This window comes from Manis pentadactyla, chromosome 11, assembly GCF_030020395.1.
Source record: "Manis pentadactyla isolate mManPen7 chromosome 11, mManPen7.hap1, whole genome shotgun sequence".
Taxonomy (NCBI): Eukaryota; Metazoa; Chordata; class Mammalia; order Pholidota; family Manidae; genus Manis; species Manis pentadactyla.
Window position 1 is genome coordinate 61863041 of NC_080029.1, and position 23487 is coordinate 61886527.

Here is a 23487-nt window from a genome sequence, read left to right on the forward strand (position 1 = left end):
GCCCAAGCTCTAAACAGAGACAACATACCCTGTCAAGACTGTCTTACCCTATGGCTTTCCCTGTAGGGATTGCTGTGTGGCTCCACATTAATATGTCTAAAGTGAAGAAGCATATTTCTTCATTATCCTGGAGAGAACATTGTTTATATGAATTCCAAATGTTTACAATAAATGACCCTTATTCTAATCTTAAGAATTTTTTAAATCATAATTTAAACACTACTTTCACCACTTGCATTTTTATTGTTATCTGTCACTTACCAAGCCACAGCCACTTCAACAAATTCTTCATTGTTCCCCCCTTACCTTAATAAAACTTCTGAAACCACTTTGTTCAAAATTATGCAAAGTGCCATATTTTGTAATTGCTGAAGCAGTGGAGGGGGGTAAAACTTAAAAAGAACAAAATCTACGCTACACTAAAAATTAATAAAACAGGAGGCATTTGATACTGTCCAAGTGGTAACAGAGGGATAGTTCCCCTGGCACCTGATTCTAATGCCCCAAGCTGCTGTTCTACATTAAACAATTCTGGTAACTGAAACAACAAAAAAGAATACACAAGAGAAATGGAATATCAGAAAGAACAGAATTCACTGTCCCAGTGTTCTTTATCCTTCAATACCCTCCCTACTTATATTCTGTTATATTTGAACTTATCAAAATGTATTGTCTCACATGGGAGTACTTTGTTCTGAAAGTGTAGCTTTCTGCAACTGTCCAGGACCTCTGAGCCAGTTTCTGATCTGGACCGCTCTTCATGCTGAGCCCCTTGACTGTCATAGAGTTCCTTCGTACACGGGTAGGGACCAAGGCCTTTGTTCTCTCCAATGTGTATGCCTGATTCCTTCCTCTGTTAGACCCACAGAAAACCTAACTGGAGATATCCATTTTGAAATGGTTCAAGCAGTCACATTGGTCTTGTTCATAACTGTGGGGAAGTGTGGGTTTTAAAGGAAAACATCTGTCCTACTCTGCCGACTAACATCAGGGGACAGACACCACTGGGGATTCTTGTCCTTGCATGTTTCCGTTTTTCTAACAGGCTTTATGATCACATTCCTTAAATCACAGCGAAAGGGTACTCTGGGGCTGGGACTCAAAGACATCACGTAACAGCAGTACCAACAAGAGGTCTGGCACTGCAGCCAGGAAGAGTGACAGAGCTTCTTCCTTCTCGCACTCTTACTCCCATCCCCAAAAACAGACGGTGTCTCTTCCTCCTTCCTTCCTTCCCTCCTCTATTTCTCTCTCTTGGTCTCTGTTTCTGTGTGGAACTCAGATTCCCTTATTATTTTGTTATGAATGTCCCTGCCAGAGCAAAGTCTCTGAATTGGACAAATTATCTTAAAATGACTCTATCTAGCTTTGCTCCCTGCCAGGGATATATTACAATCAACAAACGGATGGACCTGGCATTGTTCCAGTCCAGTGTCTGGGGTGTGACAGTGTGGGGAGGAATCTCAGCCCTGCCATGTATCAGCTGTGGGACACTGAGCCAATCCTCTCACCTCACTAAAGCCAGGAAGCCTCCTGTGTAAAGCAGAGTTCTCACAGGTATCCATGTAATGGGGTGATTCTTGAGACAAAAATGCACATAAACTTTGTCCCATGTTGCTGGCATACTAGAATCACTTGTAATCCCTATAACTGGGAAGGCCCAGAAGGTACATTTTTAAAAAATATTTTTAAGAGAATGGTTTTCACTAGAAACATTACAGAAGTCATTAATTCAACTTATTACTAATATATTGATGCTCTTATTAGTATATAAATTTATCACTAATAATTCTAATCTGGAGCAGAAAAAGACTGAGATTTCCATTTAAAACATCTGTAATTTTAACGATAAATAATCACAAAGAATTTGAAGGGAAAGGTTACCAGTGATGTATTACTCAAGTCTATAACTAATGTTCTTTGAACCAGTTTTTTAAATAACTGCTCAATTTCTTTCACTCTGAAAAGAAGATACCCTTCCTTGATGGAAAATGTTCAAACACCCCAGCGGCCTACCCTTACAGTCTTACCGTACACCATATGCCCTGAAATAGTCCACCATGCCTCCTAGCATTGCATCCACCCAAGAGAAACACTCCTCCTCCGTCATTCACCTACTTCCATCTTAGCGTCGCGGTTCCGGCCGAGGACACTCTGAATGAGCTCTCTGACGGTCTGGTCGGAGGCCATCTGGGCCTGGGACTGCAGGGAGGCGACGACCTCCTCTCTGGACGTGGGGGCCGCCCGCACAGGCTGCGGGGCCTGCGGGGCGGCCTCCCGCGAGCCGCTGCGCGGGACGCCCTCCCGGTCCGTTCTGGAAGCCGACCTGTCCGCTTCCAGGAGCCGGCTAGCCGCGCGCTCGCGCAAGCTGGGCGTGTGACCGCTCGCTTGCCCCCGCCGGCTGGCCGCCTCCGTGTCGCCGTCCTCGCTGGCAACGGGGCTGCCCTTCCTCACTTTGGCCGTGCGGGCCTCAGCGAGCGCTGCCGTCTCGCGGTTCAAGTCGTGCCCGCGGGCCGGGCGGGCTGGAGGGCCGCGCGCAGGCCGCAGGGTCCTCGGGCCGCGGCGCGCCCCGGGCTCGCCCCTTGGCTCCGGCGGCGGCATCGGGTCCAGGGGTCTGGACGTGCCGGCCCCTGAGGCGATGACCGGCGGCCTCCTCTGGGGCCGGTGCCGGAGGGACGCGGAGCTCCGCAAGTAGAAGTCCTGGGGGCAAAACGGCCGGGTCCTCCCGGGAGCGGCTGCCCCGCTAGGGCCCCGGGGGAGGGCCGCCGCGGGGGTCGCAGGGCCTTTAGCCCGAAGGGGCTCTGATGACTTTGGGGGTCTGGTCGGGGAAACGCTCTTCTTCCCTGGCTGGCCTGGGCCAGGGGCCGGGAGGACGAAGACGCGGCCTTCATCCGCGGCCGGTTTGGACGCTAACTTCTGCTTGATTTGTTGAAAATCCTTTTTGGTCACTTGGCGAACCTTCTCAAGCTCTTTAAAGATGTACGATTCTTCTTTGTATTTCAGCCCAAAGTGCTTCGAAATTGTGGACATCTTGACTAATTTGTCCTATGAAATGACAACATATTAATATCTGTGTGCGTGTGTATAATAAACTATACTGTTGATAATCAAAAAAGCTTCTCGTGGTAGAACGCTCACTGTGCTCCCACAGGCACAAGTAGGTCTTATTGGATTATATATACCATTTTAAATCCAACTGTTGACCTTTTCACAGGAACCATGAAAAACCTTTAAAGCAGTAACTTTTTTTACAGTGGAAGTTTCCAAAACCCCTATTGTATTTATTTTTACATTTCTTTAGACTATAATGCAATGTTCCACTTGCAGGCACACTACAGAGAGAGAAAATCTAAGGTAACTCTGCTAAATCAGAATAGAGGTCATCAACTGTGGCTGGATCCAGCGACCAAACATGTTTTTAAATTGCTCACAGTTGTTCAAAACCATTCATTCATAGCCAACCATTTTAAATAAAAGATTTTCACATAATAACCCAGATTTACAGCTTCTTTGTTGGGGGGTGGTGAGAGGAATGCCCTAGCAGTGCAGGATTAAATCCCTACTCTTATAGCAAGACAGCAGTTTCCTCTTCCTTTGCCACTAGTCCTCCTAGGTGTCTCCAACCCTCTTCTCTCAGTATGTCACCTGAGCTAGAGCAGTGTAAGAAAGAAGAGAGAGGATGAGCCACAAGAGAGGCTGCAGCCAGATCATGAGACCGTGAATGCCAAGGGTTTGTACTTTTTCTGTGGGATACTGGAAACCATTAAAAAACTCTTAACAGAAAAGTGGTTTGATAGGATCTGGTGCTTGGGGGACATTAATATTAAGTGGAAGAAATAAGAAAGGTAGGGGGATGAGCAAATAATCTCCGTAGCTTGAACCTCAGGCCTGGCCTTGGCAATAGAGCAGAGTGAAAACAGAGACATAACAAGGTGAACCTGACAGGATCTGGCCAGTGATTAGTAATAAATGGGAGCAGTTAAAGTCCTAAATAGGAACTTAGGATCATCTTGATAAAGCCTTGGTCATAATCAAGTGCATAATAAAACTACTGCTAGTCACTGAACTGCACACTTAAAAATGGTTAAGCTGGTTAATTTTATGTTACAGGAATTACCACAATTTTTAAAAAATAACTTATACTATTCTGCAGAGCCAGCTGTCTATGATCATAGGTGGATTTGGAGATCTTAACAGCTCTGAGGTCATTACCAAAAGCCAGGCTAACAGGACAGATCAATAGTTAGGGCAAAAAATAGAGTAGATTCTTTGGCACACTCACCTGTGGGAGGTGGGATGAGCAAGAGCAAACAGAGAACAGAGCTCACAGAGGGTGAGGAAAGGAGAGTTTCGAGAAATAAGGATAAGACACTGAAAATAAAAGCAAAAAATAATGAAGTAGAAAAACTTGTTGGCTTTGAAAATAATAAAGCAGAAAGACCTCTGGAATACATCATTACTTGCAAATATGATTACCTAGAAAGCAAAACACTAAAGAATTATTTAAACTCATAATAGATTTCTGCAAATCATTTAAATTTTTTAAAATTTTATATAAAAACCAATAACTTTCTTTATACCAAAATGATCCGCTCAAAAACATAACGGTAAAATTCCATTTATAATTTTTTAAAAGAGTAAGTATCTAAGAATAAACATAAATGTGCTGAAACTGAATAAATAAAATTTTATTTTACTGAAGGGCACAAGAGAAAGATTCAACTAAACAGAGAGACAGTTAATGTTCCTTGGTGAGAAGACCAAATATTTTAATTATATCAAGTCTTCCCTAAAAACTGTATTGGTATAATGGCATTATATTCAAAATCTAAAAATGGTATTTTGAGCTTGGAAAAGTAATTCTGAGTTGATTTGAAATAATAGACGAATAGATTACCCAAAATTTTGAAAAAGAGAAATGAGCCAGTACTTGTTTTAAAGAGATCATCAAAACTTACACAGCTCTTAAGAATTTAAACTGAAACACTGCTGCTAGATCAACACATAGACCAGGTGAGCAAAAGAATCTAGAATAATACGAGTTATATTGTAAAGGCAAAATCAAATTGGCGATAAAAGAATTATTCAGTAAACTCTGTTGAGGCAATTGGTTGACTGTTTGAGGGGGAAATTACACCTCATTTTATGCCATGCACAGAAATATGATGGATATAAAACTTAAATGTGAAAACTATTTTATTTTACTTTGTGTTTCTCTGCTTATCACCTACCCCTAGTTGGACTTACATCAACTCATAAAAAAAGTTATCTTTACAATTATATTTTTTCATTTATCATGTAGTACGGGTGATAAGAAGAAAACATTCTATGTAGCCTCTAAATATAGTCATGTTGCTTTTAATCTCCAACATTCACTTCTGACTCTCAGGTTGAAGACCCTGCTACCAAATAGAACTCATGTCTGGGAATCAATAGGCTTTCTTTCTCTACACAGCTCCACCGATGACTAGACCTTGGACAAGTCAATCCTAGCTGTAACAAGATTTCATATCAAAAACTAAAAATAATAATCTGTTGCCTCCTTCCCAAGCCATAGTATAAGAACATTAGAAATGATTTCTAAATCCCTTAAGGAAGTTTCCTTATTTAAAAAATGCTGTATAATCCTCCTCATAGTGTTTTGGCTGTTACTGTTTGCACAGGTGGTAATATGTTCATATTGACACCATCTGCATTTCTTCCTACAAAAGAATGAAAAGCAGCAACTGGAGCAGAGCACAGAACTGAAGCACGTTAACACCTGATGAGAATCTGATTTGACTCTCCCAAATGCACTTCCCTTTTGTTTCTTAGTTCCTGCTCTGTATTTCCTTCCCGACTTTTCCCAGCCTTTGGTTTGTTACTGACGTTTAACAAGTGTTCATTGTTCAGTATTTCTTAATACATTCTCTTGAGCTATTCATAGGAAAATTGCTCTCTATGTAAAAAAAAAAAAAACACTAGGAAATAGAACTTCTAAATTTGACAGGATTGCCTATTGTGTTTTCAAAGAAGGTGGTACCCCAATCCTAAATGAGCAAGTCCATCAACACTTGGTGCCTTACTCTCCCCACCCACATCTCAACACTACCAAATACGTTAGATTATTTTTAAATATCCAATCTCATGGGAAAATAACATGTTCTCTTTTTCTTGGCAGCAATTTATCAAAAGAAAGAGACTAGTTCTGGTATGGAGATACTCAAAATAAAAATAATGTAGGTGTCCAGAAAAGAGAAAGTATTAATCGAGGTAAGGACACAAGACTGTTGCTCACAGTCCAAGTTGATCAGGTTTACCCTATACTTTAAAATGGGACAGAATGTGCTTCAAAACTTTGTAACCCAAGCAGTAATTTCACACTCCTCTTCTTTCCCAATTATTGAAACTCTGTGACTTTTCCTTCCTCCTCTACCAGGAGGTTCAATGCCTATGCAGTAACGTAGTCGGGAAAGCCAGGAACTATCCATTTCTCCTCTCCTACAAGGACTAATCAGACATAAGGATGAAGTTTCTTAGTTGAAAATTTCTAAAGATCCAGAGAGAGCTACCTGTGTGAATTCTCTAGACTCTGGGGCAGGGTACTCTCAGGGTCTTGGAGGTGTGGCTGCTCCTCCTATTGGAACAAAAGATCCAAACTGTGCTGTAGACTCTTAACTAAAGTAGAAACAGAGCATACCAGCAGATGACTTAGTTCTGAGCTACATGAACCCACCTCACATGGGAAAGGGGCCTTTATATATTAAGCGTAGCTCACTGGAGGATTACATTGGGAATGGAGCCAGAGTGCCAGCTGGTTATACAGATTACACCTAGCCTTAACTTTTTCCTATATATGGTCATGAGCACCTCAGTGGGAGGGTCACCCATTAAAGACAAGATTTAGGTTCTCTTGGGTCCAAGGCCAAATATCATCTCAATTCACTTCCTAAGTTACAAACAAACATCAACTTCCAATGCACAGCATAAAAGTTCCAGAAGAAATATCTAAGCCAAAGGAGTCTATCTCAATCTAGTAGAATCTTCACCATTGCAAAGAAAACAAAAATATCCTGAAAACAATATTTGTCTTTGAAATATCGGTGGTAAAGATCTGTTTGTGCATTGATTATATTTAGGAAAAAGCCTAAAAGGAAATGTAAAAACATTTGAACAATGAATTGCCTGCTAAATGAAAAACAACAACATTCTTCAGAGGGATATAACAGAGCCCAGAGTCTACACAACATTCACAATGTCCAGAATGTATCCAAAAAATTACTTGGCATAAAAAGATTCAGGAAAATGTAACCCATTCTCAAGGGCAAAGATAAGTAACAGATGTCAGTCCAGAGATGACCCAAATATTTTAATGATTAGACAAAGACTTTAAGGCAGCTTTTATAATTATGCTCAATGAAGTAAAGGAAAATATGCTAAAGATGAATAAAGAGATAGAAAATCTTAGCTCAGAAATAAAAATTTTAAAATAGAAATTTTGTATCTGAAAAATACAGTATTTTCAATAAAAATTTGCCTAGCAGAATGGACATGTCTGAGAAAAGAGTCAGTGTACTGGAAGATAAATCACCAAATTTATCCAATTATTTAAAAGAGAGAGAAAAAAGTATTAAGGAAAAAAAAAAGGCCTGATATAGGTAATCAGTATTCCAAAAGGAGAGGGGAGATTAGGATGAAAACAGTATTTGTAGAAATGATGACTGAGAACATCCCAAATTTGAAGAAATACATAAAATGTATAGATTTAAGAAACTCAGTACATTCCAAGCAGGATAAAGTCAAATAAAACATATGTAAGCTATTAGAAACCAAAGACAAAGATAAAATACTGAAAGCAGACAGAGAAAACAACACATTATTTATAGAGAAACAATTCAAATAACCATGGACTTTTCATCAAACACCACTGAAGCCAAAAGACAGCAAAGTAAGATTTGTAACATGCTAAAAGACAGAAAACTGTCAGCCGAAATCTATACATCTAGCAAGCATACTATTTTTTAAAAAGAAGGCAAAATGAAAACATATTCACAGACAGGAAAACAAAGGGTATTATTCACCAGCAGACTCCAATTACGAGAAATGCTAAGGAAATTTCTTCAGGCTGAAGGGAAATTATACCACAGGAAAATCTGAATTTTCAGGACTGAATGAAAAAAATCGGAAATAGCAAATATCTGAATAAGTTTAAAAGGCTGTTTTTTATGTTGCTTTTTAAAAATTATGTGAAAAATTACAACATTGTCTTGTGGAATGTTTATATACATATATGTAATGCATATATCAAAAAGACTGGGATGGGGTGGATAAGGGAACTGTGGTCATAAGGTTTCTGCATTTTATGTGAACTACTTTGACATTAACTCTACTGTTAAATGTTAGTGTAATTCCTAGAGAAAGAATTTTTAGAAGTAATACAATGAGGTGTACCTAAAAAGTTAATAGATTAAAAAAGGATCAGAATGTATGGGGTGCAGCTAAAGCAGTGAAGGAGAAGTACAACTTAAATGCTTAAATCAAAAAGAAGAAAGCTCTAAAATCAATAAGGTTGCAACTTAAGAATCTAGAAAAAGAGTATTTCACTTGGCATAATAGCCTCTAGGTCCATCCATATTGTATATCAACTATGCTTCAATTTAAAAAAAAAACGAAAACAGAAGCAAAGTATACCCAACATTAAAAGAAGGATATAAGAACATAAGGCAATCAAATGGAAAACAAAAATAATTGAGAATATTAACAAAGCCAAGACCTGGTTCTTTGAAAAAAATATCAACACAAATTTTAAACCCCCTAGCTAGACTGCTCAAGAATAGAAGAGAACAAAATCACCAATATCAGGAATGAAAAAGGAATTTTCACTACACATACTAAAGACACTAAAGGATAATTTTAAGTATAATAAACAACTTATGCCAACAAATTCAACAATTTAGATGAATGGACAGACCTCTGAAAATTGTAACTTACCAAATTAACGTAAGAAATATAAAATCTATATAGTTCTATATTAAATAGATGTATTCATTCACAGTATTAACAGAATATAGGAGAAAGAAAACATACAATCATTTCAATATACAGTGAAAAATCCAACAACCATTCATGACAAAAATAAATAACTCTGGACAAACTCTGACTCATAGGGAACATAATCTGATTAAGAGAATTTCCAAAAATCTTACAAATAATATTATACTTTTGCTTTCCCTGTAAAATTGAAAAGTAGGCAAAAATGCCTCAATTCTTACCATATCTATTCAACACTGTGCTGGAGGAGGTCCTAGCCTTTGCAATATGGTAAGAAAAAGAAATAAAAGGAATAAAGATTTCATTGAAAAGGAAAGAGCAAGACTGTACCTATTTGCAGATGACATGATTTTAGGTTAAAAAATCCCAAGGAATCTAAACAATGATTACTAATGCTAATGAGTATCAAGGTTGCACGATATCAGGTTTAGCATACAAAATCATTGTGTTTTTATATACCAACATTAAACAATTAGAAAATAATATCCCAAAAAGAACAAAATACTTAGGAATTAATCTAACAGAAGATGTCCAAAATCTCTACACTAAAAATGACAAAACATTAGTAAGAGAAAATAAAGACCTACATAAATTTATGAACCATGTTTGTGAGCTATAAGACTCAATAGTGTTCAAGTGGCAACTCTCCCAAAATATAGATGCCATGCAATTCCAATCGAAATTCCAGCAGGTTTTTTTAACAGCAATTACAAGCTCATTCTAAGAATATATACATGAATTAAAATGATTTAAAATAGCTACAGATTTTTAAAACACAGCAGCTAGAGAGGACTTATGCTACCCAATTTCAAAACTTACTATAAAGTTACAGTAATCAATGCAAAGGTCCTGGCAAATCATTATGCTGGGTAAAGGAAGCCAGACATAGACAGTATACATTGTATACTTCCATTTATATAAAATTTTAGAATGCAACCTTTTCTGTAGTGTCACACAGCAGATCAGTAGTTGTTTGGGTGAGGAAGGAGCAGGTGAAAGCAGGGATGGATAGCAGAGGGGGGCAGAGGAACAAAAGATTCAGTTATCTTGATTGCAGTAAATGTTTCAAAGGTGCATACATCTGTCAAAACTCATCAAATTGTACACCTGTACATTATACAAATCATACATTCTGTGCAGTTTATCGAAAACAAGTTATACCTTTAAAAACTAAGGGAAGTGGGGGATGAGGGGCTATTTGTAGTCCTCAATAGTTTCACTGTGGAACTGTAACCTTCAATGCCAAACAGTCCTTGTGTTAAGCCTACAATGTCCCACTGCCCACCAAAGAGATTTAGGGCCACGCTCAGGAAACAGGTCCCTTTTCTGAAATTAGGCACACTGACCTCAGTGGGCGAGGTTACCTAATGTTGTTTAAAGTTTGCCCCAAAACAACCAGCCTGTCAAGGTATAACAAAAAGTCAGGGAGTTGAGAATTAAATTCCCTCCGCTTTGACCTTTCACTCTCCCCACAGTCCTTCTGATTCCTCCCCCTCCTTTGCTTTCTTAAGCCTTTTTCCCTTCCCCACAGCCTGGTGGCCACAATTTAACTATCCTTCGCTCCCATCCGGCTTTCCCTCCTCCAGCTCCTCCTCAAGCCGCGCTCCCGTGCCCCAGTCCCTTCCCCGCACTAGCCCCATTTTCCGCCAGGATTTTCGCGGAGATGGGAAGGAATTAGAGACTGTCCCGCCCTCCCTTCCCACAGCCTTCCAAACGAAGTCGCCCGCGTCCCACTCCCGTCCTCCTCTCACCCGCCTCGAGGGCCACCGCTGCTCCCATTCAGGTGGCGGGAAAGTCGGCACCGCCGCCGCCCCGCCGAGGATCCCCACCGGCCTTTCTGGGACAGAGCGGCGGGTGGTCCAGACCCGCTACCGGCGGAGGAAGACCGCGCTCGGTCGCCCGGCAACGAGGCCCGCGCCCGCCCCCGCCCCCTGGCCGGGCCCTCGCGGGTCCCTCCGCGCGGCTTGCCCCCACCGCTCCCGCGCTTTTCTGCCTCGCGGAGCCGAAACCCGGGCTGAGCGTCCTTGCGTCTCCGGGAGGTGGTGACCCAGGTCCCAAAGAGCATCCTGCATCCGGGTCTCCTAGCTTCGCCATTTTTGTCCAACTTAAAACAGCAGCTTACTTGGCACCCTTATTCTTCCTACATTTAAACGAATAATGCTGGACCACAACACTGAAAAACTTCGTTTTTAAGCTGTATGTCTGCACTACATGCCAATTAAGCATACATTCAGGGGTATTTTACCTGCTCTCCACCTAAACACCTAAAGCCCAATTCATAAAAAAGAATCTTGAACTTAAGGGCATGAAATCCAGACTTCTGGAGAGTTTCTACTAAAATCCTGGATTCACCATATTCAGAGTATTTGATGTCTAAGTTCAGAAAGGTTATTGGAAGCAGCAATTGACATTATCTTTTAAGGTTGAATATACATATACTCTATGACCCAGCAGTTCCCTCCCAATTGAAATGCATGCACATGTGCAACAAGAAACACATACACAACCTTCACAGCAGTTTCATTTGTAATATTGAAGAACTGGTAACAACCCAAATGCGTATTGAAAGGATGCATAAATAAATTGTGGTATATTCATAAAATGCAGTATTGTATATAAAGGAAATTTACAAGCTTCATTTGTGGGTGGTAACATAAATCAATCTCTTACAAATGTAATGTTGAGCTAAGAAGCCAGACACAAAAGGGTACATACCGTACTATTCCATTCACTAAAGTTTAAAAACCAAACCAGCAAAAGCATTAGTGTTTATGGATGCATGCTTAGCTGATGTATTATAAATAAATTAAGCAAAGTAATAACCATAAGAGTCAAGATAATAGCCATCTTGGGAGGAGGGAAAGTGATGGCAAGTGGGTGGGGAGTACAAGGAGAAGCTGGGGTGATAGCCTGTTCCATTTGTTTAATCTTGATGATGGCTGCTTGAGTTCTCACTTCCTGATAATCCACTGTTTTCTGTTTTGTTCATTTTCCTGCAGTGTTATATCTCACCATTGCTTAAAAGGGCAAAAAGGAAAACAGAAACCTATTAGATGAATAGTGCTTTTCTCAGCGCCTGTCACTTAGCAGGCCCTCAAATGTTTCTTTTATATCCTCTACTCTTTTACCAACCTCTCTCTCCAAATACTCAAGCAACTTAAAAAGTGAGATGAGGAAAGTGGCAGATAAAATCTTCTGGAAGTCCTCCATGAGACTCCAGATGCTAGAAGGGAACAGCATGCCTCCCAGAAGTTCCAGATAAAAGAATGCCCTATGCTGCACCATTCCCTGGTGCTGGGCCACAGACCAGCCCAGCTATGCAGATGGATGCACATGCATCCTCAGGCCTCCCTGAGGGAAGCTCCTGCTCTAGGAAACACAAAACCAGGCAGGGATGTCTCACTTCACCACTTGGGCAACTCAATTCCATCTCTGGGTTCCTGCAAGCTCACCTGTACAATGGAGATAATACTCTTACCTGAACGTTTTGTTGTTTTATTCCCTAACATGAGTTCAAAAATGGTTGCAGAATGATGAAAAGCATTCTACAGAGAAAGACCTGTCATCCCAAAGGTTTCATTGCCACCACATCACATCCCACTACCGTGTGGGTGCTCCATGAGGACAGCTTCACCATAAGGGTGGGAGTAACCCTTCAGACAATAAGTACATTATTTTTCTGTTCTAATTAAAATGACAAGCAAATAACCAAAGTATTAGGAATTGACTAATTGTTCTTGATACCATCCTGATGATGCACAGAAGTAACATATAGGCCATGTTCCTAAACTGGAAATCTTTGAAAATTAATGTAACCTTGAAATATGTATATCATATGGTCAGGAAACAATTTAAGTGGTATATAAATATGGCTTATTAAAACCTTTTATTATTAAAAATGGTAACCAAGTATTCAGATAGTTGTATCATAGGATAATACAATCCATGAACTAGTGTTAGCTTCATTTAACAGGTAAGGTACTGATGCTCAAAGAGATTAAGAATTTATCTTGGGTCCCCTAGCTAGTATACAATCTTATATTCTAGGTCTATTTTCATGGAAGAAACAGAGAGAGGAGGGGAGAGGGAGAGAAGGAAAGAAAAAGGGAGGAAAAGAAGAGAGGAGAGAGAAAAGGAGATGAAGGAGGAGGAGAAGAAATGGTAGTTAGTTATTGATCTAAAGGCATTTCAGATTCATTGCTGATAGTGTAGTGCATTCATATAAAAATGTCAATACTCTTGGTGCTGTCTTAAAGAGAGGAAAATTAGGTTCAAAGAGAAGAAAACAGTTACACATTGAAACACTATGATTTCATTTCCTTTTTATCACTCTCAAACTGCCACCTAACTTGTCATCTCCTTTTTGGAGCCCCCTATTGGTTCACTATATAGCAAGTAAAAGACCCCAAAATTCAGCTTCCATACCTCCAAAGTTCTCCAAAGAGATTTCAAGACCCCTCACATTAGGGCCTTCCCAAAGGAAAATAAATCATTAAAATTATATATTCACTTCACATTATGCCCCCAGATAAATTCTAGCTAGGTGAAAGATTTTTTTATACATAAAAGTAACAGGTATAGATAAGACTTGTAAGCATTATAAACCATAAAAGACAGAATCCGTAAGTAAAAAATATGGATGGATTTTTTTTTTAATCTATGCATTCAAAAATAAAAGTATAATGCTGGTGAAAACCCACAATACTTATGGCAAACATAGGCTCAACATCTTTAGATGAAAAATAGACAAGCAAACAAAATTTTAAGTTGGCTAAAGAAGGTGTGAAGAGGTAGTTTCCAAAAGAAGAAACATTAATGGGCAATAGAAATATATAAATATTCAACTATACTAGTAATCTAAGAAGTGCAAGTGAAACAATGGTAAGCAATTTTTGCCAATCAAATTATATGGTTAGTAATAGAGCATGTGCATAGGAGTGAGGGGATAGGATCACTCAAAGATTTGTGATGCCATTTTAGTAGATATCGTATAGCAAAATGTCTCAAAGACCTTAAATACTTGCATGCCTTTTGACCTAGAAATTCCACTTTTATTAACTTTTCTCAGTGATGAGGGCATACAAAATAATTTAATGATGATGATATTGAAGAATTGCTTTAATCTTTGGAGGGCAAAAAAATCTTGTCTTAAATTCAACATCCTTAGTGTCTAGCACAGTGCCTGGGCCATCTCAGAGAGTGCTCACTGATGGACACACCTGAATAATGTCACTAATTTAGCATTAGACAAGACTGAGTTATTGACAGAACACAGGAGGGGAGAACTGAGCTCTGACCTAAAGTTCTAGAGATGAGGAAGCCAAAGATGCTCAGGTCTTGGGAAATGTGCATGAACATTTCTGATGAGCCCCTTGGTCACTAGACATAGTTCAGTATCTGGCTACATTAACACAATTCATCACTAGCAAAAGTCTAAGTCCCTGTTTGATAGCAAAGGTTAGTGCCCTGATGGTCAAATAAACTTGGATAGCATTAATATTTGGTTTCAACATCAACTAACATTGATATCACAGAAAATTAGAAAATTAAAGTGGTAAATGTAAAGCAAATATATTCAGTTTGCTCCCCTGCTAGACCCAGCGTCAGGCTTGCCTGCAGAAAGCAGCTATCACTGAAGTCTGCAGCCTTCACAGCAGCACTCCAGGATGGTGACTGGGAAGTAGAGCCTTTTGATGAGCTACAGTTTAACGAGGACACAGAAAGACATCGTCTTTCACTCCCTTGAGCCTTCATTCCTCTCCTCATCAGTCAGGTCCCCACAGGAAATAGATGGCATGCTCAAAAGGGTTTAACTGGAAAAAAAAAAAAAAACAGAAAACAGAATTGAGGGAACTATTTACATGAGTATGGGTGGGGCTAAAAGGAACTACCACCCAAGGTCTAGCAGCAGCAGGAAGGTTTTCCACTTTGATCTGAAGAGGCAAGGGGGAAAAAGGAGGAGGTACAGAGTCTGCTGAGAGCTGAAGCTGGAAAGAGGAACTGCCTGACAGAGCTGTCGACACAGAGAGGCATTAAAGGACAAAGCCATAGTGATCCGGGGGAGAAAGCAGAAGGAATGAATACTACCACCATATTCTCCTGCCTTTCATTCCTTCACCATTGCCTCCACATTGGCCAAACCCACCTGGAAGCCCGAAGACAAGGGGGAAAATGTGGCCAGAGAACAGGACAGAGGAGGGAACTAGGAAGAATGTAAAAGAGTAACCAGCAAAGTCCATTAACCAGAGTTGCCTGTGCTGCTTCAGTCCAAGAAACTGATGCATTGTGACGAGACCCAGGCACTGTCTACCACCCAGCCTTCTACGAGTACTCTGCTCAGCCTACTTTCCCCGTGGCGACCTACTTACCATATGCCAGGTTTCCCTCCTGACCCCAAACTCTAACATCTGAGCTTATGGAGTTCAGGAATGGACCTCTGGAAAGCCAGCCATCACCCTTCCTGGGGATGCCTCAGAAGTCTGGCGCCAGGCCTGATCTCAGGGTTTTTAAGGTGAGATTAAAAATCCCAAGCACTGAACAGAAAGAAAACCCTGTGAGTAAAACTATCCATTTGAAAAGAAAAGATACAAATAACACTAATAAGCCTGGTCCAAAGCAGGTGTACCCAGCTGAGAATTAAGGATTTATTTTTCTTGGACATAGTGGCTGGTATTTAGCGTTCCAGTTGCACTTTACATTTCCAAAGGGCTTTGCTTAGGTGTCCTCCTGTATGGTAATGCACTAGAGGGTCTGTTGGGTTTGAGGTCAGAACCATTCCTTTTCTAAAGGTAGGTATGTAAGACTGTTGGATGTGCTTTGTAGCCTAAACATTGAGCTTAGAGAAGTAATGCTCATTTATGCTTAGAAAAACTAACAGCTCTCCCTAAGTAAACTGTAAAAACAGAAGCTGCATTTAGCCAGACTAAGACTAAGACTTCTGTGTACCAGCCCACTTCCCCCAAATACACCTCCCCCAATACCAATCCAAGGAAAACTTAAGGCTTTGAAGATGTGTTGTTTTTCTGTTCTCCAGTGAAGGCCGTATTTTATTTTATCCCCCTAGTTTTGATTACAACATGAAGCAGAATTCAAAAATGTATTAGTGCCTTGTGTGCAGGACCTTCTTAGCCAAAGGAAGCCCTGTGTGAAATTTGTGGGTTGCTGTTCATGTGGGCCTCAGGGATTCACCCCAAAATGCCAGCTCTTCCAAGCACCCTCAGTAGAAGGAGCTAATCAGCTCAAGGATCTTCACTTCAGCACATGGATCTATATCTGGCAAAAACCTTTTTGTGATTTGGCATTTCCATATAAATATTGTTTGTCTTAATTAAGCCTTAGTATCCCACTAAGATTTCTTGAACTTTTGAAAAGTGATTTCTTCTAGAACTAGTGCATGAGAGCAAGTAGGGAAGGGGAAACCAAGGGAGAAAGGAGGCAAGTGCCCAGGTGAATAAAAGGTCCTGCTTTCTCATCGGAGTACTCCCCATGTTCAGGTGCTGAGGGCGAAATGGCCCACGAACCCCAGACTCACTCCCCTCACCTTTCTTATAGGGATGCTTCCCAGACCCAGGACCCCGGGCTTGCCAGAGGTCGCCATAGCCAGGTCGATGGCACAGGCCCACTAGTGCGCCCGGGCCGGGTCAGCCATCTAGGGGGCCAGGAAATTACACGCAGGCTCCTGGAGCCGGCTGTGCCTCCTCTCACTGAAGGATGGGGGAAAAAATTTTTATCTTGCCGTCCTTGGGCCGGTTCTGAGCTTAGGGAATTTAGGGGGTTGGCAGGCACCCACCGCCCAACTCTTCTGCCCTTGAGCTTCCTGCCCGAGGAATGTCCTTAACGGATGTGCCTGAGGATCTTCTTTTCTTCCGCTACCGCCAACTCCCCAAAGAGCTGTCCAGCGGGTCAGGGAGACTGGGAGAGGATTCTGGGCACCGTTGCGAAGCACGCTGGGTCGGGGGACGGCTACAGGAGCTCAGTCCTCAACGTAAGCCCCTTCCTCCTTGCGGCCTGTAGCCGAGAGGAGCCGCGATGTTCAAGGAGCCCGGCGGGTGACCACCTGCAAAAGACCTATGGGGGAGAGGCAGGGGCGCCTAGATTGTAGGTACGGGCTTCTTGCCACTACGCTCCAACATCCGGCACCGCCTGCGCTCCCACAGTTCTGCAAAAGCTCCTTATTTTTGATACAGCTTAGTGCACCAACTGCACTCAACTGCTGTGAGGTAGCTACTAATATGCCCATTTTACAGTAGAGAAAACAAAGGTTCAGAGAGAGCTAGCTAGTCACCTGCAGAGTATGGATTGGAATCCAGATTCTATATCCCCCGCTCTTTAACATAAACCTTACTGTCCTTGTCAATTTCATGAACAACCATGTTGGAGCTTGTGTAATGAAAGAGACTAAGTTTCAGAGACCCTCCGCCCCAGAAGGAAGTGTGTAGACCACTGCATGTGTGCCATCTCTGCAGTTTTCTTAGCTAAGGAGGCTTTGCCCGGGCTTGGAAATTGGAAGGCACACTGTGTTCCCCCTCCTACTGCTTGCTGTCTCTGAAGATGCTGTAAAGTGTAAAAGGGAAAGGCTTTTGCCCAGAATTTACCATGAAACATAGACCACAAAACCAGAGCAAAAGGGAGGGAACTCCTTTTAATAGTTCCTGTTCTCCCAGAGTTTCTGATCCCTCTAGGAAAGACACTTCCCCACTCGTGGAGCCAAGCCACCCTCCCCACCACCCCCATCACCAAAACAGTTCCCTTCCTAGGTTCAATCAGGTTCTGATTTCTGTGTGGTGGAGAGAAGGCTAGTCAACAGGCCTGGCTGTCTGGCCAACTACTCCTGGCTTCCTTCCCACCAGTGATGACTGCTGGAACCTAGACGTGGAATCCAAGCTCCTCATTTGGAAAGAGGAAACTGAGGCCCAAAGGGTCTGACAGGGTTCCCAGCAGATTCGAGGTTGGTTGGACCAGAGCTAAGCTCTGCAGACCACTAGACCACATTCCCCCAACCCCTCCAAGACCCTGTCTGCATCCACTCACATACTCTCTAGTCCTCGCTTCCTCTCTCTCCTCTCCTGAGAGACGATGGCCTGGTTTTTTCCCATTCCAGCACCTGCAGGAGTTTTAGAAGCTTCTGTCCCAGTGTAAACTGACCTTCAGCCCGAGCACTGTGCTTTATTTATTGAAACCACTTCTCTTGGCGGGGTGTGAGGGGAGGGTCATGAGGAGGTCAGAGAAGACCAGCGATTCACAATGGAAGGTATTTTGGCGGAAGGAGGCCAGCAGGGTTAGCAAAGTGGGATCAACCCAGCCAACTTCATAATCCAAAGCATTGAAAGAAAACAAACCTATACCAAACCTGCTAGTACCCTAAGTCTACAAGGCAGGTTGGGCTCGAGCCCCTCTCCTGGGCTGCTGTGACCTGGGTCTGGGTGGGGAGCAGCCACAGAAGGAAGCACAGTCTGAAAGCAGAGAGTTTTCAGAGCACATCTCTGGAGGCATCCGAGCCCTGGCTGAGACCCACACCGCCCAGTGTGGGGTAGGAGGACTGGACATCAAGGACTCCAGATGCTGCGATATCATGCTGCCAGGTGCCTTCCCAAATGACAGCAGCCCAGAAGAGGAGGCAGACGTGCTTCCTCTCTCAAGGGCCCCCATGCATGTGATCTTGGCAAATAAAACTTCAGGAGCAGTTGACATGAGGGGTCCCAGTTAATACCTTGCAACAACACTGCAGGTTCTGAGAGGTTTGGTGGTCGTTTAAGAAAATCATTACATCACAGAAGTCGTGAAGAATAAAATGCTTTGGAGCCTGAAGTCAAGGAGGCATGTAAGGTAAAATGCCTGATCCATTTCAAGCGTCTGTCATTGCCATGGCGCACTGACAACCCTGACAACCTGGCTCCCGAGAGGGTCGTGCGCCGTGACTCTCGCTGCGCAAGCCCGGCAGCAGGCGCCCCCCAGCGCTGGAGCCGGAACGCAAAGCACCCAGGGCAGGAAGCTGGGGTGCCAAACCCAGGACGAACAGCTCTGCGGTAACGTTTTCCCCTCACTACATGGGCTTGGCTTCATTTGTTTGCCAATTTAAACATATTATTTAAACACAGACACTTCCTTTACAGCTCCTAGTGAACATTTTGTTTGATGTAAAGTTAATGGGGTTCTTTAAGTTTTAATCAATATCTGCTATTGCAAGTCTTGGCTGCTGCCTTTTCACAGTGGGGGCGGGGAGAAGTTAAATATTTTCCTTGAGTCTAGATGGCCTGGGCAAGCACAGCTTCTGATTCTGCCCAAGTCCAGGTACCAGTGAGGCAGTATCATTTCTGATTGGAATGATTTGGGTTAAAATCAAGCACCAATGCCAGGAGAAGAGTCATACCCAGTGGGCAGGGAAGCCCAAAGATCCCAGGACTCTAAACCCGGGCATCTGTTCGTCCACCCATTCATTCCTCTGTCCATGGGCCCCTTTCATTACACAAAGCCACCAGGTTGAGACATGACCCCAGGGTCCTCTCACTTGGAAAGTCTAGAATTGGTAGGTGCAGTTTATAGACTCCAGCATTCTTTTCCACCTGACACCAGCCTGGCCAGTCTCTGGATTGGGGCAGTTAGTTAGTTCATTGATTGAGTCAACAAATCTTTATCAAAAGTCTACTATGCTCCAGGTTCTGCTCTGGCAGCAGAGATTACTGGAGTCTCCACCCTCAGAGAGCTTCTAGTTCAGTGGAGGAGACAAAAAACAAGATGAAAAATGGAATTTGATGTCTGGGAGTGGTAAGAGCCTGGCAGGAATCTGCAGCAAGGTGTGAACCTAAGAGGGCAGAGCTTAGTTGGCTGGGGAGGTCTGCACCGTCCTTATCACAGACCCAGGGAGGCTGTGCTGGACTTGCCACCATGAGTAATGCCCAGCGTTGACACTTGCCTTTTCTTATTTTGATCCATTTATACTAGGCAACCAGGATGGGTAGCATTCAGCAAGTGGTCAGAGCTCCTGCAAACCTTCCTAGTATCCCAGCAAAAGGGAATGCTGCCAAGGAGGCTCCTTCCTTGTGTTTCTCTTGAGAAGCAAACTCACTGCTGTGTGATTTAAATACTGGTTTTACTCTGTGACCCATAAGACAAGGAAAATCAAACAATTTCAAACCAATCAACTATTTCTGAAACAAAACTTTCCTCTGATGTGAGCTCCGCAATACCTGCTGGAAGCGACAGAAGCAGCCACTCAATGGTGTTCGCCAATTGAATTTTAATTTTATTAAATAATGAATGTAACCTCCTTCTAACCATGCCAATAAATTAGCCTTCTTGTCAGTCCAATGCACTATTTTTAAACTAGGAGAGAAGTCAGGAAGACAATACAGTGAAAAAGGCCTGGCTAGAATGCATTTTTACTTTTTCCTATGTGTAAGATATATTTTATGTGATTGTTACAAAAGCATCTGTTAATTGAAGTATGTAAATTTGAGGGTAAATCACATTTGAATAGCCAAAGTTAAACCACAAAGGCTGACTGAGGGACCGTGGGAAAGTTGGAGTTGGGAGGGTGGGCAGGTCGCCTGGAGTGGGGTTCAAGGATTGAGAAGCTAAATACTTGTCCACTGTTCAGGAAGGATTTGGGTTTAATCTGGCGGCCTTGAGTCAGGAGACGATATTCGTTGAGTTTTCTGAGGTCCTCAGTTTTCATCGCTGTTCCCCATTAGCTCAAGCTTCTGATGCTGTGGGAAGGAGTTGAGGTTCCGACCTGCTTGCCCAGTCTTCCAGACACCTAGCTCTTGCCCACTTGGAGCTGCAGGTTAGGAAAACTCCAGGATCTCAAAGTGCCCCGCCCAGTCTGTGGCCACGGGAGAGCCTCAGCCCCTCCAGTCCCTTTCTGCTCTCGGACCTAAAATTTGTCACGTTTCCCCCTAATTTTCCAAATCTATGTCTCAAGTGTGCATTTCCAGTCTATCCCCTAGGACCCCCAACCCTAGCGATTTTCAAGTAGCCAGATAAAAGTGTGGATCACCAGTGAGCAGAGAGAGTGCTCCAGGGGAGTGCAGGGGTGAGGAAAGGCTAGCTAGGGCTGGGCACTCCCTCCGGCTGGTGCTGACCGTTGTGAATAAAGCAGTTGGTGACTCGGGAAACACAGCTGCCTGGAGAGGCGCGCCGGCCACGGAGACTGAGGCCCCGGTGGGCCTCGAGGGAGATTCCCAGTCTCTACCGGTACCGACGCGACACTCGGTCCTTCCTTCCAAAGCTAGAGAGACCGAGTCGCCTTCCCAACCTTTTCCATTTGAATACATGATAATGAGCGTTGATTTTGGCAAGGTGATGCTTGCTAACGGCCAGGGGGACGGTTCTGTCGCCTGCGAGCAAGGCCAGATGGGGAGCATCTCCTGCCCCTACATCCGGCTGCTGGCGAATCAGGCCGGCGCGCCAGCCTTCTCAGAAACCCGGGGGCGGCTCCAAGAGCGGTAGGGGAAGGGACAAAGCCCGTGGTAAAGAATTGGGATTAAAACATTTCCTTAAAATTTTTTTCAGTGAAGTGAAAAGCCATGGATGCGTGTATGTGTTGGTCCACACACACACACACCGGCCAGGGGCGCGGCCGGAAACCTTAAACTTCTCACTCCGCACAGAATTGCCGGACAAAACCGGTTTGGTAGTCCCAAAGCCCTACCTACTGAGGATGGGATGCTTTGTGAGTTGTGAATTACTGTCTTAATTAATGATTTAATGACAGTAGGAAGGACAGAAGGAAGGTATAAGGAGAGTAAGAAAAGAAAAGGACAATCAAAGAAGCAGCGAAGGAGCAGGAGCTCGGGGCTTCTCTCCTGGCTCCCTGTGCCCGGCCTCCTGCGCCTCGGGGTCGTCCGGGCAGAGGGGGGCGAACGCCAGGTACACGCAAGTGCATACAGTCGCTTCCAGTGTCCCAGGCCTTTCTCAGTCCTCAACTGACCCTGATTCCAGTCCAGGTTGGTTATGGACCGCGTGAAAGACTTGCAGGTCTTAGTTTCATTCCGTCTGGTTCTCTCTCATGGGCGGAGGATTTAAGCTTATCTGGGTGGCGGCCTACGGAGGAGCTGTTACCGTACCACACCGAGCACGGCTGGGCCCACGGCCGCCGAGATCGGGCCACAGCCCCGTGTAGGGGAGCATCGGAGGGGAAAGGGGACAGCAAGGGAGGACCAGAGACAGAAGTCCTCGGGAGGCTCTGGGGACACCGCAGAGCCCCGCCTCCCCCAGCCCTGCTCCCTGCCCACCATGTGGCCCCGCTAAACGGGAAGGTGCAGCCGCGGGCAGCCGGCAGGGCCCGGGGGCCAAGTCGCGAGCCCCAGCCTCTCCTTCCGTCTCTCGCGGTCGTTACCCGCTGTTTCTCTCTGCCCGAATGAAGATCTGCGAAAAGGGCTCCCAACCAGGTAATGCTGGGAAAAAGGGTAGCGGTGGTGGCCGAGTATGGCTGATGGATCTTGTACCGCCCGCTCCCACCGCAGGACTGAGCGTGGAGCAGACCCCGAGGGTTTAGAAGGCGCAGCTTCCGGGAAGGGCGGAGCCGCTTCCTCCGCCCTCGGTCACCTGGAGTGTTCGCTCACCCCTCTCTCTGGACCGCCTGGCTTCCTCCGCCTGAGGAGCCTGCCCTCTCCGCTACCCGAGGCGCCCCAGGCTCGCGCAGACCCGGCCTCGCCCAGGAGAGTTTGGCCCGGGACGCCCCAGCAACCGCCACGTGGCTGCTCTCGTGGCTGCCTGGCCTGGAGTCTACCCAGCCTCCCCTAGGCTGAAGCCAGGTCTATTGCCCGGGAAGAGCTTAGAACAGTCTTCGGCAAAGCGTAAAGCCTGGACCTATTTGGGAGAGGCTGGAAACAAGCAGGCTGCACCAACCAGACACATCACCTGGCTGCCTACGGGCCAAACCCGAAGCAGCAGCTTTGCTTTCCTTGTTTGCGTTACAAATCAAAGACCCGGCATGGCCCTGCTGATTAGATTTTAAACCTCTTGGGAAATGACTGGTTGGCATCTGGGTACACTTAGAACTTAATCTAAATTTGTTAGGTATCTTGGAATACCGTCACTGAGGTGCACAGGACAGTAAGCGAGCTGCCACTCTTCCTTCTTGGCCTCAGGCAGCCAGCTCTAAAACCAGAATCGAAGGGAGGAGTGCGGAGCTCCAGTCTCACGTTGCGGTGCTCACGGGAGGTGCCTGCGGGAGGAGTCAGCGTTCCTTCCCCACGACAGGAGGCGCTGTGATCGCTGGCATTCCTCCGGCTGCGGACCCTGGTCAAGGCTCTAAAGTCACCCGGCTTGGGTTTTGAAGAAGCCTTGGAGGAATTTTGCTTCAGCCATCCTGCTATGAACAGTGGGCTTTTTCCTCTTAAGTTGACTTTAATTTTTTTAATATGAGGCCCAGTAGGTTTGGGAAGCCAGAGAGAAAAATATTTGATTTTTAAATTGACCCCTTTTAAAGTGACAGCAGGTTTTTTCCCTCTCTTT

The 23487-nt window shown here is 44.0% G+C and overlaps 2 protein-coding genes across 2 annotated transcripts in view; one reads left to right on the forward strand and one right to left on the reverse strand.

Moving 5' to 3' along the window:
- TTC6 (tetratricopeptide repeat domain 6) overlaps window positions 1–23487 on the reverse strand; it is a 191878-nt gene that overhangs the window by 166451 nt on the left and 1940 nt on the right. The window contains exon 2 of the mRNA XM_057488491.1: window positions 2119–3045. Coding sequence (XP_057344474.1) covers window positions 2119–3030 — 912 coding nt within the window. The 5' untranslated portion in view covers window positions 3031–3045. The remainder of the gene's footprint in view (window positions 1–2118; window positions 3046–23487) is intronic.
- On the forward strand, window positions 7885–11076 carry LOC130679659 (putative HTLV-1-related endogenous sequence). The gene is made up of 2 exons (XM_057489038.1): window positions 7885–7927; window positions 10562–11076. The coding sequence occupies exons 1-2, from the start codon at window positions 7885–7887 to the stop codon at window positions 11074–11076; spliced, it is 558 nt and encodes a 185-aa protein (XP_057345021.1).